The sequence below is a fragment of the Monodelphis domestica genome, chromosome 1, assembly GCF_027887165.1.
Source record: "Monodelphis domestica isolate mMonDom1 chromosome 1, mMonDom1.pri, whole genome shotgun sequence".
Taxonomy (NCBI): Eukaryota; Metazoa; Chordata; class Mammalia; order Didelphimorphia; family Didelphidae; genus Monodelphis; species Monodelphis domestica.
This window is the reverse complement of record NC_077227.1, coordinates 152,346,180-152,360,808: the sequence shown is the minus strand read 5'-3', so window position 1 is coordinate 152,360,808 and position 14,629 is coordinate 152,346,180. Positions and strand designations below refer to the sequence as shown.

At 37.6% G+C, this 14,629-nt stretch overlaps 1 protein-coding gene across 15 annotated transcripts in view; it reads right to left on the bottom strand.

The window, feature by feature from the left end:
* TLN2 (talin 2) overlaps positions 1-14,629 on the bottom strand; it is a 596,702-nt gene that overhangs the window by 123,105 nt on the left and 458,968 nt on the right. For all 15 annotated transcript variants that reach the window (XM_056808077.1, XM_056808019.1, XM_056808054.1 and 12 more), the window contains 6 exons: positions 14,301-14,423; positions 11,600-11,743; positions 9,707-9,868; positions 4,803-4,943; positions 2,298-2,479; positions 749-881 (listed from right to left, as the gene is read on the bottom strand). In XM_056808077.1, coding sequence (XP_056664055.1) covers positions 749-881; positions 2,298-2,479; positions 4,803-4,943; positions 9,707-9,868; positions 11,600-11,743; positions 14,301-14,423 — 885 coding nt within the window. The remainder of the gene's footprint in view (positions 1-748; positions 882-2,297; positions 2,480-4,802; positions 4,944-9,706; positions 9,869-11,599; positions 11,744-14,300; positions 14,424-14,629) is intronic.

Here is a 14,629-nt window from a genome sequence, read left to right as displayed (position 1 = left end):
CCTTTACCCTAGGATCGAGCACCTTAGATTCACAGAAGGAGAATTTAGTTAATAACTTAGACTTAAGCAAAAATATTTTTGCTCTTCACAAAATAACAAAACCTCAAAGTGAAAAGGGACATCAAAGTCACTTAATCAAATCTGTCCCTGAACAGGAATCCCTTCTACAATATCCCCAACAATCAAAGAATGCCTACTTAAAAACCTCCAGTAAGTCCGGCCTATTAGTCCACTGAACTTTTGGATTGCTCTGATTCTTAGGGAAGATTTTCTATTTATGGAACTGAGATCTGTTCATTGACAACTTTTACCCACTGCTCCAAAATCTTCTGTTGGGGCTATGAAGAACAAATTTAACTGCTCTTCCATACAGCAGTTCTCTGAATAGTTGGAAACGGTTAACATTAAATGTCCCTAACTCCTCCCACCCACCACTTTTTTTTTTCTTATTAACTTAAAAAAAAAAGATAAATATTTGTAAAGCATTTTGTAAATGTTAAAGGGCTATATAAGTGCTATTACTATTATCAACAGTACTATTACTAATATTTCCAGACACCCACACGTTTCCTCCTCCTCCTAGATTGCACTGGGCTGGTACAGGTTTGAGAACTCGAGAGCACAGCTAGGACAGCTACACAGTGAAACGTCTGCCAAGGATTCAGGACCTCAATGCTAAATCTCTCGACGACATCCTCTAGTTTTCAGAGGGTAAGCAGAGTAAGAGAATTTGAATAGCATTCATTACCTCGACAGAAATGTCATCCCTTGTGGCCAGATTTTGACTGACCGCAGCCAGGGAGGCTTGCTCAATATCTCGGATGCACCTATTGATGCCATCGATGGAATAGTCACATTCTCTCTGGCCTGGAGCTTTATCCCTGAAACAAAGACAACCTTTTTATTAGGAAAAAAGGAGAATCCACTTTGCTTTGGGATATCACGTTAATGATTAGTTCACTGGAGGGACTCTGATCACGTGTCTTCTTTCATGATGTTATTTAAGCAATAAATCCCTGATCCTCTTTTTCTAATACTTACTTATAAATCTGAGTTCTATATTATCTCTGGAGTGAGACTCTTGGGACATCCTGCCATGACAAGATGAAGGAAATTGTAGGAAATTATCCTCAACTTGAGAGTCTATCAATACCTGAAGAACATACTCTATTTCAGGAAACAATAGAAATCTCTTTAACTTTAATTACACAAATACTCCATGAATGGCCAAGCTTTTGTGATACGGACTAATATTCCACACTGGTTTGAGTATAATGGCATTATAAGAATGAGGTTCAATTCCCACCTCAGACACTTACTGGCTACATAGCCCATGACAAATCTCTTAACCTCGTTGTGCCTCAGTTTCCTCATCTGTAAAATGGGAATAATAAAACCGCCTATCTCATAGGGCTGTTTTGAGAATCAAATGAAATAATAAACTTAAAGCACTATATGTTAACAATTATTGTTATAATTATAAAAGGGGAGTTCTTTTCCCAGTAAAAATGAGCTATATTAGCCACATTATGTAGTACTGACAGGGCTCCTAGTTGTATTAAGGATTAGAATAATACCTAATGGATTTTTCTTTGCATGGGTTGTGAATTTCACAGTGATGATTTAGAACATAAAGGAAGAAAGTGCTAGTTAATTCTATGACCTTCCCAAGTAAATGAGAAACAAAGTATAATTGTATAAAGGGAGGGATTCATTTATTCCCTCTGTATAGAATTAAATCTTAACTCTGTTTAAAAATGTTATGCTCTAATCAAGGAATGTTTTTCAGAGTCCTAATATGAATGGAAATGTCAGAGACATCCACAAATTTAGCAGGACTTGAAATGTTCATAAGATTTTACTAGTGTTAATCCCCCCAAACTCTGTTTTAGGGAGGAACAACAAGCCTTGGGTATCCTTGACTGAGCATCTGGGTGACTTGGGACAGACAACACTGGCACTTGGATAAAACTGTATCACAGTTAAAGCCTAGTTCCTTCGGAATGGTGGAAAGGCCACTGGATTTGGAGCTGGGAGACGGGTTCTAGCTTTGCCGCTAATTAGTCGTATAACGTTGAGCAAATCAGTGACTCTCAGCCTCCCCACCTGCAATACAAGGATGATGATAATGGCAGCACTGAAAACAAGACTGTTTGAAACATCAAAACAGGAAACAGATATAAAGTCATTTGAGACTGTAAGTCCTGAGGCTAATATAAGGTCTGCTAATCATACTGTTGGAAAATGTAAAGGGGAGCCTTTGCAAAATGTAAATGTAAATGTAAAAACAAAACTACCTAATGGAAGTGATGAGGCTCTTAATTGAGTCTGATACGGTATGAGAATGTCCAGCAAGGACAGACCAGGTGGGTGGGTCTTTAGGATTGATGGCCAAAGAACGAGCAGTCCTGATCAGGAAAGATGAACTCTCCAACATGGTCTTTGCTGAGACTAGGATAGGTTCCTGTGCTCGAGATCCCTGTGAAAAATAAAGTAGACTTGTTGTTAGTTTGGAAAAAATGACATTTAAGTTGGAGGCAGAAATATAATCCTTGAGGGCAGCATATATGAAATAGAGGAATCTACACCATCTTTTAGGGTTTGTATTTGTATGCTTTCAGGTTTTCTAATGGGTACTGAGAAGCAGCAGAGTATTACATAAAAGCCATGAAATTAAAGGAAAGGCATTTCAATCGTACATTCCAGGAAAGAACAGAGAATGATCTATAGATCACAATAATCATGGAGTGATATTCCTGAGGACAAGGTACCCATAATGATAGGGAAGCTCCAGTCTTTGTCTGATGGGTCCAAAGAAGGGGTCCAAAAAAGTTCTAGGACTATCATTTGAGAGATTTTGGGATCATTAACCAGAAAGAAGACTCTTTGAGAGCATGAAAGCAATCCATATTATAATTTTCTTATTAGTACACACTCCAACACACCAGCACCCAAAGGATATACAAAATTTGTGTGTTGTTCAGGCATCTCAGTCACATTTGACTCTTTGTGACCCCATTAGGAGTTTCCTCAGCAAAGATACTGGAAGTGGTTTGCCATTTCCTTCTCCAGATTGTTTGAAAGATGAAGAAACAGAAGTAAACAGGGTAAAGTGACTTGCTGAGGAAAACACAGCTAAGTTAAGTGTTTGAAGCCAGATCTGAACTCAGGAAGATTGAGTCTTCCTGATCCCAAGTCTAGTGCTCTATCAATTGTACTACCTGATTGCTCCATAAAACTTAAGTACATGTTATTAAATTGGTTCATGCGGCATCATAGGATCATAACCTTTAAGCTATACTGAATTTTAAATAATATATGCAATCAATCATTCATATGAGTATCTGATCTGTGGGTTATCTAAGGCTTGGCCTTTTTCTCTCCATTATTGCCTATTAACACCTAAAAGGGGCTCTAGAATAGTTTTATTTTTAATACAAATAGCGTAATTTTACCACCTGTTAGGAGCAGATGAGAAACTTGAAACTACTGTATGAAAATGAGGTTTTTGAATTATCTGTGAATTTCAATGGTCTGTACTATTCCAGAAAAACAATAAATTGAGAGATGGTTATCATTGTTTGAGTAATAATCTATGCATAGACCCTGAACTCACAACATGACTATTTTCTCTTTACTTCCCCTTGACCTACCCTTCTTTTCACCTTGTAAGAGTAACATTAGAAATTTTGTATCTTTTCAAGTTTTCTAATAGATATTAAGAAGTACAGTATTGCATGAAGGTGATAGAACTAGGAGTTAGAGGAAGCATAATTCCACAGGCTTAGATAATATATTCCAAGAAAGAGGAATGAAAAATAATCTATAATCATTACCGATAAGATTTTCATGAGATTATAAAATGCAGATTTCCATTCTGTAGCAAAGGTCTTTGGGATTATACTAGCTATCTGGGCTCCATTGTCGGAGGTGACATTTTCTGTGATATTTTTCATCTTTCCTTATATAAAAAAGCTAAAATACTCACCCCTCAGAACACCACTCCCATGTTTGACAAATCAGTCTTTATAGCAATCTGATAGTTTAATTGGGAGTATGGGGGAACTAATATATATAGCTCTGACTTTCCCAGAGAAAAGAAAGAAAACTACTGGCTTATAATGGATGCTATGAATAGGATCATACGATGGTCATGTTGTTTTTATCACAATTTTTTGTAGTTCTTATTTACTTACCTTAAAAATCTCCAATAAGAAGAATTATATGAACTGATGCAAAATCAAAAAAGAAGAACCAGAAATAATGTTCTTAATGACTTTTTTTTTCTCAAGAAGGGATATTTTTCATTACCCAGGTCAAGGGATGCCAGGGAAGAAGTGTACGGACAGTAAAGCCACAGAGAAAATGGTGGCAGGAAAAAAAAAGACTAACTTGGCAGATAGGGAATTATATAGCCAGCGCATCTATTAGATTTTGAGATCTATTAGGGAGCACAGAATCTTTTTTTTTTAAAGAAGCAAATAAACACAACAAATCCATGATCTTAAAACAAACAACAAGCTCAGAAGCTGAGATCTGAATGTTTTCTAACAGTTTTCCCATTTTGGAGACTGAAAATTCAGGTTCCAACAATCAAATCTTATGACTTATTCCTTAATGTTTCATGCCAGTTAGGAAACTAACTCATTCATGATCACAATAATAAAACGATACTTTGCATGTAGTCGAGCACTTTTAGCTAATATCTTTTCATATACATTCAACATTACAGACAACTAACTTTAAACCCATTTTTCTCTCTTCCTGGAGATCCTCAGAGAAAGAAAAAAGGCATGTCTTACCTCAGAGCTGATCTGGGCTGGAATGCTGACGAACTCAGGATTGGAAGCAAAGGCTGTCAGATTTTCAACTGCTTCAATCAAGGGCACAGTTGCAATTCGACACTTTGTGCGATTGTCTTCAGAGAAATCTCCATCCAGAGCCTGGTGTGAAGAGAAAACACAGAAGTGTTACTTTGATGATGGCCAGTGTCTATTCTGGGGGCCCTAAAACCATCGTCTCACAAAATAATGTTTGGGAATCTTAAAGCATTTGGTAGATAAGAGCAAAGAGTTACTACATCCAGGTCAATTTTAGGAAACAAAGAATATGGCATCTCATGTAACAGCTGACCTCCTGAATCAGAGGGACGACCCTCTCCCAAAGGGTAGAATGATACATTCTTGAAATAATGCTCTTCTCTTGACTTAATATATTTGGAGTATCTCCAAAGACTCTAAACCAACATTTAAAAAACTATGGAGAGGAGTAACTAGGTGACTCAGTGGACAGAGTCAGACCTGGGTTCAAATCTGATTTCAGACACATCCTAGCTATGTGGTCCTGGGCAAGTCACTTAACTCCAATCGCCTAATCCTCACTCCTCTTCTGCCTTGGAAATGATACTTAGTATGGATTCTAAAACAGAAGGTAAGGGGCTTAAAAAAAAACAAAACCTTCATGGAACCCTTTGGAGACTCAAGCATCACAGAGCTAGACTAATTCTCCATCCAAAAAACCTCCATCGATATAAATAGGCCTGTAGTTTAAAGGTAGAGGTTTTTAATTTCAAAGAAGCATCTTCACAAATGGCTTTATATTAAAATGCCTCAAAGACTATATTAATAAAGCAGCTCAGAGGCACACAATCAAAGATCCAGGTCATTTCAGTGGTTCTTGTCTCTTATTCTCTAGATCAGCTACTTTGCTCAGCATGGTTTTCCCAAAACTTTTAGAATAGTCAAGACTTGATTATTAGATTCAATTTATTATAAATAAATTATATTTAATTTAATATTTAATTTAAAAATAAATAAACAATAAAAGATTATTAGATTCAAATTTCTCTTATCCCAAACTTTGGTTAATTCTTTTTATCATAATCTTTTGGTTAACCTTGGACAGCTAGTTGGTGTAGTAGATACAGTACCAGGGCTGGAGTTAGGAAGCCAGTTCTTCCTGAGTTCAAATCTGACTTCAGACCCTTACTAGCTATGTGAGTCTGGGCAAGGCACTTAACTCCATTTGCCTCAATTTCCTCTTCTGTAAAATTACCTAAGAAGGAAATGACAAACCCCTCCAGTATGTTTGCCAAGAATATCTCAAATGAAGTCATGAAGAATCAGCCATGACTGGAGAAAGACTGAACAGCAACAAATTTATTAATCTATCCTAATAGATTAGGAAGCTCTAAAAGTTCATAATAAGGTTATATACTTAGAGCTAGAAGGATTTCAGATGCCATGTAGTCCAACCCCCTCGTTTTAGAGTTGAAGAAAAGGAGGTATTGAGAGGTGAAGTAACTTGCTCCCAAGGTCATAAGTAGAGATTTGGAGAGGATGGAACTGTCTTTATCCCCTCTGACTCCACAGGCATTATGATCTTTACTACACTGCTTCTCATCTCATAGAACAAGGTTCTCAATCTGGAAACTATGAATAAATTTTTCTGGGTTCCATAACTCTGGATGGAAAAACAGTGACATCTTGATTCCAAATAATTGATTTCTTTTGTAATCCTATGTATTTTATTGCATACAATTAAAAACATTATCCTGAGAAGGGTCCCATAGACTTTACCAGACTTCTGAAGGGTTTAAAACACACACAGAGACATACCTTGTATATTCGAGGGGAATGTGGGTAGAAATGAATTAGTTGTTGACAGAACGCACAGATGCTTAAGACACTGGGATCTGGAAATCATTTACCTCATCTCCTTTGTTTTATCTATCTATCTATCTATCTATCTATCTATCTATCTATCTACCTATCTATCTACCTATCTATCTGCTCATTCATTCATTCATTCATTTGTTCATTCATTCATTCATTCATTCATTAATTCATTCATTTTCCTTACCTTCTATCTTGGAATCAATACTGTGTATTGGCTCCAAGGAAGAAGAGTGGTAAGGGCTAGGCAACGGGGTTAAGTGAATTGGGAAGTGTCTGAGGCCAGATTTGAACCTAGGACCTCCCGTTTCTATCCTGGCTCTCAATCCATTGAGCTACCCTGCTGCCCTCCACCTCCTTTGTTTTAGTGGAGAAGAAATGGAGGTACAGGACTAAAGCTATCTGATCTGCAAACAAAGAACATTCTAGAACCCAGTTTTGTAGCCTACTAGTGCAATTTCCTGTTTCTGCTATGCCACACTGATTCAGAGACAACTATAATAAGAAAAGACCACAGGCAAGCAAATTTTCTTCTTTTGCACAATCCGCTTTAAAAAGTGAAAGCAAGAAAGAAGAGAATATACTTACAGCCAAGCCAAGTACAAGATGGAGCAGAATCATTTGTATTGAGTGCACAGTGATGATGCTTAATCCCCAGGGAATGAACTAAGTATTACTTTATGGGGCAAGGTCATGCTCTGGCTTCTTAGAAAAACAAAAGCTACTCTTGCACAATTTTTAGCTGGCATCTAACCAGTCAACTGCTCAAGTTAAAATAACATTCCATTCCACACATCTGATTTGAAACTAGAGTAACAAGCTAGATAAAGGAGGAAAGAGAACAAGCTATACAATTTTCTTTGTAGGATAGTGGATATGATTGCTAATGTGTCTCCCTTATTTCACTTTCCAATAGAAGGCCACCAGACACAAGGCTTGGTTCCATATATTCAAAACTTTGACAATCTATCATGGATTCAGTAATCTCTTGTTCTTTGATGTTCTTTCTACTTTCTTCTTCTTCCTCCCTGCCCCATCAACTCTGAAGAACTACTGGTGTTCTAAGAGAAGTGTTAGACATAACCAAAAAATTTTTTAAATAGATTTGATTTTTTTAATGGCCCCCAAACTATTTTCTCTATCTCTCACTGCCCCAAATTATCAGTGCTCTGAACCTCCTAAATTGTCTTATATCTTTTGATCTAGTAGTACATGTGGTATCTTCCTATGAGGATTTTTTTTTTGCCTTTCTAAGATCTAATAAAATGCCTGGAATATAACAGGTGCTTAATAAATGTTTCCTGAACTTAGATAAATCTTGTTATACTCTGAATCTTTAAAATTCAAGCCTTTTTCACTGTACCAAAGAGCAATATTCTCTGTCTCTGTCTCTCTCTCTCTCTCATTACCAGGATGTTACCTTCTTTTACATTGAAAAACTAGCTGTGTTTTTAATCTCATTTTCATGATAAGCTTATAAGCTTGTCTTTTAGGACATCGGCAGTCTCATTTACTGAAGTGAGTTGCTATGAGAATGTGACATCAGTAGAAGAATTTAAGAGAGACAGGTTTTGCATACAGATCACTCAGTGTTTAAAACCAAGAAAAGATACAAAGAAGAGCCACTGGAATTTAAAGAGAATAAAAATTGTCGTCATTTCCCCTTAATTAGTATAGCAATATTTAAATTAGAAAAAAGTATACATTTTAATTTCCCCTCTCAGATTAGCTGATTTTACAGCAACAAACATCATCTTAGTACACAAACAAAACACAAAGAAACGACTAAAAGAAGGGACCTAATGGTTCTTGAACACCCTTTGTAAAGGGCTTAGATTTGACTGGAAGATTCTGACTGTGGATTTGGTCTCCTCTACTTTAGGAAAAGGGATTTATTCACTGCCCTAACTCTATGATCTATAGGCAACATATTTTCTCACTGAAAACCTTGCCTCTGGGGCATCAGTGGATTGAGAGCCAGGCTTAGAGATGAGAAGTCCTGGATGCAAATGTGGCCTCAGATACTTCCTAGCTGTGGAACTCTGGGCAAGTCATTTAACTCCCACTGTATGGATCTTAAAACTCTCCTGTCTTGGAACCAATACACATTATTGATTCTATGGCAGAAAGTAAGAGTTAAAAAAAAAACCAAACCCAAAAACCAACACTTCCCTCTTTCCTCCTTCTGAACATTTACATTTATCCTAATCTTTGCTCTAAAAAGAAAAAAAAAATTTTTCAGGCATATTATTTATCTTAGGAAAGATTCTACCTGTCCTTTCAAATACCTTTTACTTCTACTTTATATGTGTTTCTCATGGTCAAATAGAAAAAGGAAACAAATTGGCCTTTCAAAAATTTTTTGAAATTACATTTTTCCTTTTCCAATGGAATGGGGCTTGAGGTCTTTACTATCTCTGAATTACCCCATCATCAGATAATTGAGAAATCAACATACATTTGGTACTGAAGGCAGCACATTTTATATTCAGATACAGACCAATTATTTAAAAAAACATACATCTTTTAAGTCTTTTTTTTAAAACCCTTACCTTCCGTCTTGGAGTCAATACTGTGTATTGGCTCCAAGGCAGAAGAGTGGTAAGGGCTAGGCAATGGGGGTCAAGTGACTTGCCCAGGATCACACAGCTGGGAAGTGTCTGAGGTCAGATTTGAACTTAGGACCTCCCGTCTCTAGCACTGGCTCTCAATCCACTGAGCTACCCAGCTGCCCCCTTCATTTAAATCTTTTAAAATACATTTAAGCAGAATTTGTTTAGTTTTTTTAAAAAGAACAAAAAAACCCAGTGATTTCTCTACAGTTTCTACCCACTCCATTAGAAGTAGACAGACTCTCAGGTTGTTCATTATCAAAACTGGCCCCCATGGGTGTGCAATTAAAGAATATCCCATCTGGAAATAAAACAACTTAATAGGTAGAAATATTGACACTGATCAGAAGTCATAAATCTGGCATTCAGAGGTTGGACTTCTATTGTGGGAGTGTTTCAGATGACAGTTTAGTGACCTACCTTGATGGTTTTCACCAGGTTGGCAGTGCTGTTGGCAACCTCCTTTGCTGACTGAACAAAATGCCTTTTGGCCACAGGGTTGGCTGTCTTAGATGAAGCGATGCGACAGGCATTACACAAGGCAGAGGTGTGCTTAGCAACAATGGTAGCTGCTGACAAAACCTGTAAAAGAGAGAACCTGAGCACTGCAGGGGACCCTGGTTTGGGGACTTTGTGCTGAAAATCTAGATTCTGATAAGAATCAGTGAGTTAAGAATCAACTCATGGATATATCAAAGTTGAATTCAGGCCCACCAATATCAGCTTCTATTGTTCCATAGACTCAAAAGGTTTTGTAGCCTCTTTAAACACATGAGCCAATCAGAAATATAGGGATGTGAATAAGGAAAGAAAAAGAGTTAAGAAGGAAGGAAAAGAGAAATGGAAAAAAATGACCTGAAGGATGTAAAGAGGGAGAAAAGAGGTAGAGTTGATAAGGATTTTGGTAAGTGGTAGTATGGGGCTATGAATACGAACTTAGTTATCAATGAAAAACACACACCATTTTTCTTTTCCTTTTCCCCTAGAATGGGGCTTAAGGCTTATACTATCTCTAAGCTCTCTCATGATCAATTATTGAGAAATCTGCATATATTCAATATTGATATAGATCATGATCCTTGTTTCCCTTCTTTTAAACAAAATATATCAAAATAGTTCTACCTATCAATTCATCATTTGGGATGATTACTAGAGAAATGGAATAAATTAAGCTAATCTTCAAAATAAAGATGGAGAGCTGAAAGTAGAAATTTCTGCATCTAGTGTAATACAAAAAAATACTTGTAGAGATATATATATCCAAAAATATAACAAAAAGGCACAGAAATATGAAAAAATATACATAGTTTAAGCAAAAAATATACTTGTGGATATATATATATACACAAATATAACCCCCAAAGCACAAAAACATGCAAAAAATATAGTGTAGGCAAAAAATATACTTGTGGATAGATATCTGTATATATCCACAAATATACCCCCAAAATATAAAATATGCAAAAATATACATTGTTTAAGCAAAAAATATACTTGTGGATATACATATATATATACACAAATATAACCCCCAAAGCACAAAAACATGCAAAAAATATAGTGTAGGCAAAAAATATACTTGTGGATAGATATCTGTATATATCCACAAATATACCCCCAAAATATAAAATATGCAAAAACATACATCGTGTAAGCAAAAAATATACTTGTGGATATATCTATAAATATCCACAAATATACCCCCAAAAGCACAGAAATATGCAAAAAATACATAGTGTAAACAAAAAATATACTCTGGATATATATCTATATATCCAGAAATAGACCCCCAATCCTCCGCTGCTGCTCCTCCTCCTCCCCCCCAACCCCTTCCACTCTCTGGGGCAGCTTCAGCTCCCTGTAGGAACACTGAGAGCAGCAGAACTTCAAGTGCCGGCACTCATCCTGACTTCATTATTCGGGGGTCCACCTGTTAACCTGCACTAGACGGGGACTCCAGTTTCCCTCCGTACAAGAGTTTTGGCGTGTGAGGTGCTGATGGTGCCCAAGTATCCTAAAGACAAGGACCCTAGGACACAGGACTCCCCGTCCTCTCTATCCCCACTCACTGCTGATTGTATTTTATTCAGGCATTAATACAGACTCTCTATTTCCCAGCATGCCATTCTCTAATGGCCCATCTTTCACAAGCTTCAAGGACCCCCAAACTTTCTGTCTAGAGCACTTTATCGCTTGAGTCTGGGAGGCGCAAAGTCTCCGTTGCACCTTCACAATTCCTAAGGCCTGGGATACGCCGCAGTAGGAAGCTGGAGGCTGAGGGAAAACATTTTTATTCTTGCCTAAAGCGGTTACCTGTGATGGGCTGCTGCCTGGGTCCACCAGATTCTGACAAGCCATTTGGATCGCCTGATTAGCTCTGGCAAATTGGATGTGATCTACAAGGCCCTGGTGGCCAGCCTGGCTGTTGGGATCCGAGATGCCAACCAGGTAAGCAGCCTAGAAGGAAGGAAACAAGCGTTTACTAAGTGCCTACTCAATGATAATCTAATTTGATCTTCACAACACTCCCTTGGAGATAGGTGCTATAATTCCCCATTTTACAGCTGAGGAAACTGAGGCAGGTGGTGGTAAAGTGGCATGCCCAGGATTACACAAACTAGCAAGTTTGTCTGAGGCAGGCTTTGAACTGTTCTAAGAGTATTGCTGGTAACTGAATGAAAATATACCAATTCACACAACCCAGATACATATATGACACTTAGTGTTCTACTTTTTAAACTTTTATTTTTTGCCTTGTAATGGACACTAAGTATTGGTTCCAAGACAGCAGAGCAGTAAGGACTAGGCAATTGGGGTTAAGTGACTTGCTCAGGGTCAAACAGTTAGGAAGTATTTGAGGTCACATTTGAATCCACCATCTCCCATCTCCAGGGCTGGCTCTTTATCCAATGAGCCACCTAGCTGCCCTTTAGAGTGCCTTGATTAAAAACAACAACAACAACAAATCAATTTTACCTTCTGTCTTAGAATCAATACTAAGTATTGGTTGCAAGGCAGAAGAGCAATAAGGGCAGGCAAATGGGGTCAAGTGACTTGCCCAGGTTGTACAGTTAGGCCTATCTTAATCCAGGAACTCTCATCTCCAGGCCTATCCACAGAGCCATCTGGCTGCCCTTGAATGTTGTATTATCAGATAAGATCATTTCTTTTAATTACTTCATTTTTTTTTAAATCTAGGATTGAGGCAAATCCTCTCTGGGGAGGACTCATGGCAACAGTGGACTGTTTTGAGGTCAGTTAAGTGAATGAAACAATTATATAAAAAATTCACAAGATGCCCACAGTGGAAGGAGCAGGGATGACACCTAACATATTATTGCTGAGGATCCTAACCTTTTCCTCACTTGAACTCTACTTTGGAACATCAATTAGACCTTGTGATCCCAAGGCTTGAAACAGAATTCAGACAAGAAGTACCTATTTTACAACCACAAAGATATGTAACAGTAATTAAAATAACAACAACAACAACAAAAAACCCAACCCTGAAAAAAAAGAAGATCCACCATTAGGGTGAATGTATATAGTTATTTATTCCTTACTCTCAGGCTGTCTCCCATGTCCTTCACAGCCTTTTCACCCACACTAGAAACAAGGAGTGGAAAAAAATTCCAATTGATAGTCTCATTGCACTGATTAATAACAACTTCACTGGACCACTATTTCAGGAAAGTCTCAGGTCATATCTTCTCATTCTCAAGGATTTCTCCCATCTCATCCACAGTCTCAACTGCCTTGCGGGCTTCCATGATTCCCCAATGCTACCCACACTCTACTCTAGAACCAGAATCAAATCAGCTCTATAATTGTTCCTTGATGGAGAATGTCACCCTGCTTCTTAGGACTTCACTCATCCTCCCAGTAACATTCTCCACTGAAGAATCCCTCTTTGGCCACTATTCCCCATGTATTATTTCCATGTTAGAATGTAAGTTTTTTGAGAGCAGAGACTGTTTTTCCTTTTGCATTTGCATCTCCAATATGCAGCACTGTTCTTGGCACAGAGTAAATATCTAAATGCTTCATTCAGTCATTTTTTTTCATTTTATCCATCATTACCAAGAGCTTCTCTAGTCCTCTTGTACATTACCTTCCCTACCAACTTGCGCAAGAAACAAAAAAATGTGGAAGGCACCTTCTGTTGAGCTTCCAACTTTGGGATATTACAACTAGTCCATGAATTTGTCCTAAAATACTTAAATAGTTGTATCTCAATATAATTGGTTTGCTTTGTAATCCTACATATTTTACTTTATGCATTTAAAAATACTCTAAGAATGTTGGCTTCACTGGAATGACTTTTGTTCTTGAAGAACTCCTGCTTTCTCTTCATTCGTTTCTTCCTTTATGGCAACTGTTTTTGCTTTTATAGCTCCAAAATTTAGCAGAATGCCTACCTAGCATGTTAAATGCTTAGTTTGTTCATCCCTTCATTCTTTTATTCATCTTGGCCAAGAGCTTCTACTGTCCTCTTGTCCATCATCTTTCCTCCTAACCCAGAAACAAAATAATATGGAAGGCACCTAGCTACCCTTCCTTCTTTTATTCCTTCAAAAACCCAGAGGCTCTTTATGAATTTGGCTCTATGCTGATCAGAAGGAGAGCTAACCAAGTTCCCCTCTCAACTCTTGAAGGATTTTCAATTAATGCCAAACTTAGTGTATATACCCAATTGCCTTAGCCCACTGCAGATCCAAAGGACTGAGCTCTAAAGATCCATTTGCCTCAGCCTCCCTAGTGATTAGAATTATAAGTACGTACCACCACAGCAGCAAGAAGCCTTCTAGAGCTCATTTCTCTGGTTTGGATTGAATCTAATCCTCTCCCTCTCCTCTTAGTATTAAAAAAAAGCTTTCAGATCCTGCCTTGGGATTGATTTTTCCCCCCTGAATAACATTCAAGATTCCTTTGCAGATCCATGAAAATCCTAATTAGAATCTCAAGTGGAGGCTGGGAATCAACAATTCACTATACTTGGCCAAAAAGGATTTACCTGAGCTGCAGCTTCTGTGAGGCCACAGAGAGCCTTGGATGCAATTCCCACACATTCTCCAAATAGAGGAAGGTCACCTGTCTTGGCGTTTTGAGATATTCCTGCCATTGACTCACCCAGCACCTGAAACAAACAAAGCAAAGTCCAGTGTGCAAGATCCTGGGACTGGCTTAAAAGTCAAGACAATTTAACTCTTCTTTCTAGTCTTCTCTCTCGCTAATAACAATAAAGGGCAGTTAAATTGAATAATTCGGTTTTAAGTAGAGAAATAATAAAATGGATGCATGAAACTTTTACCTTCAGAATGTCTTTCTTTGCAGAGAACACAA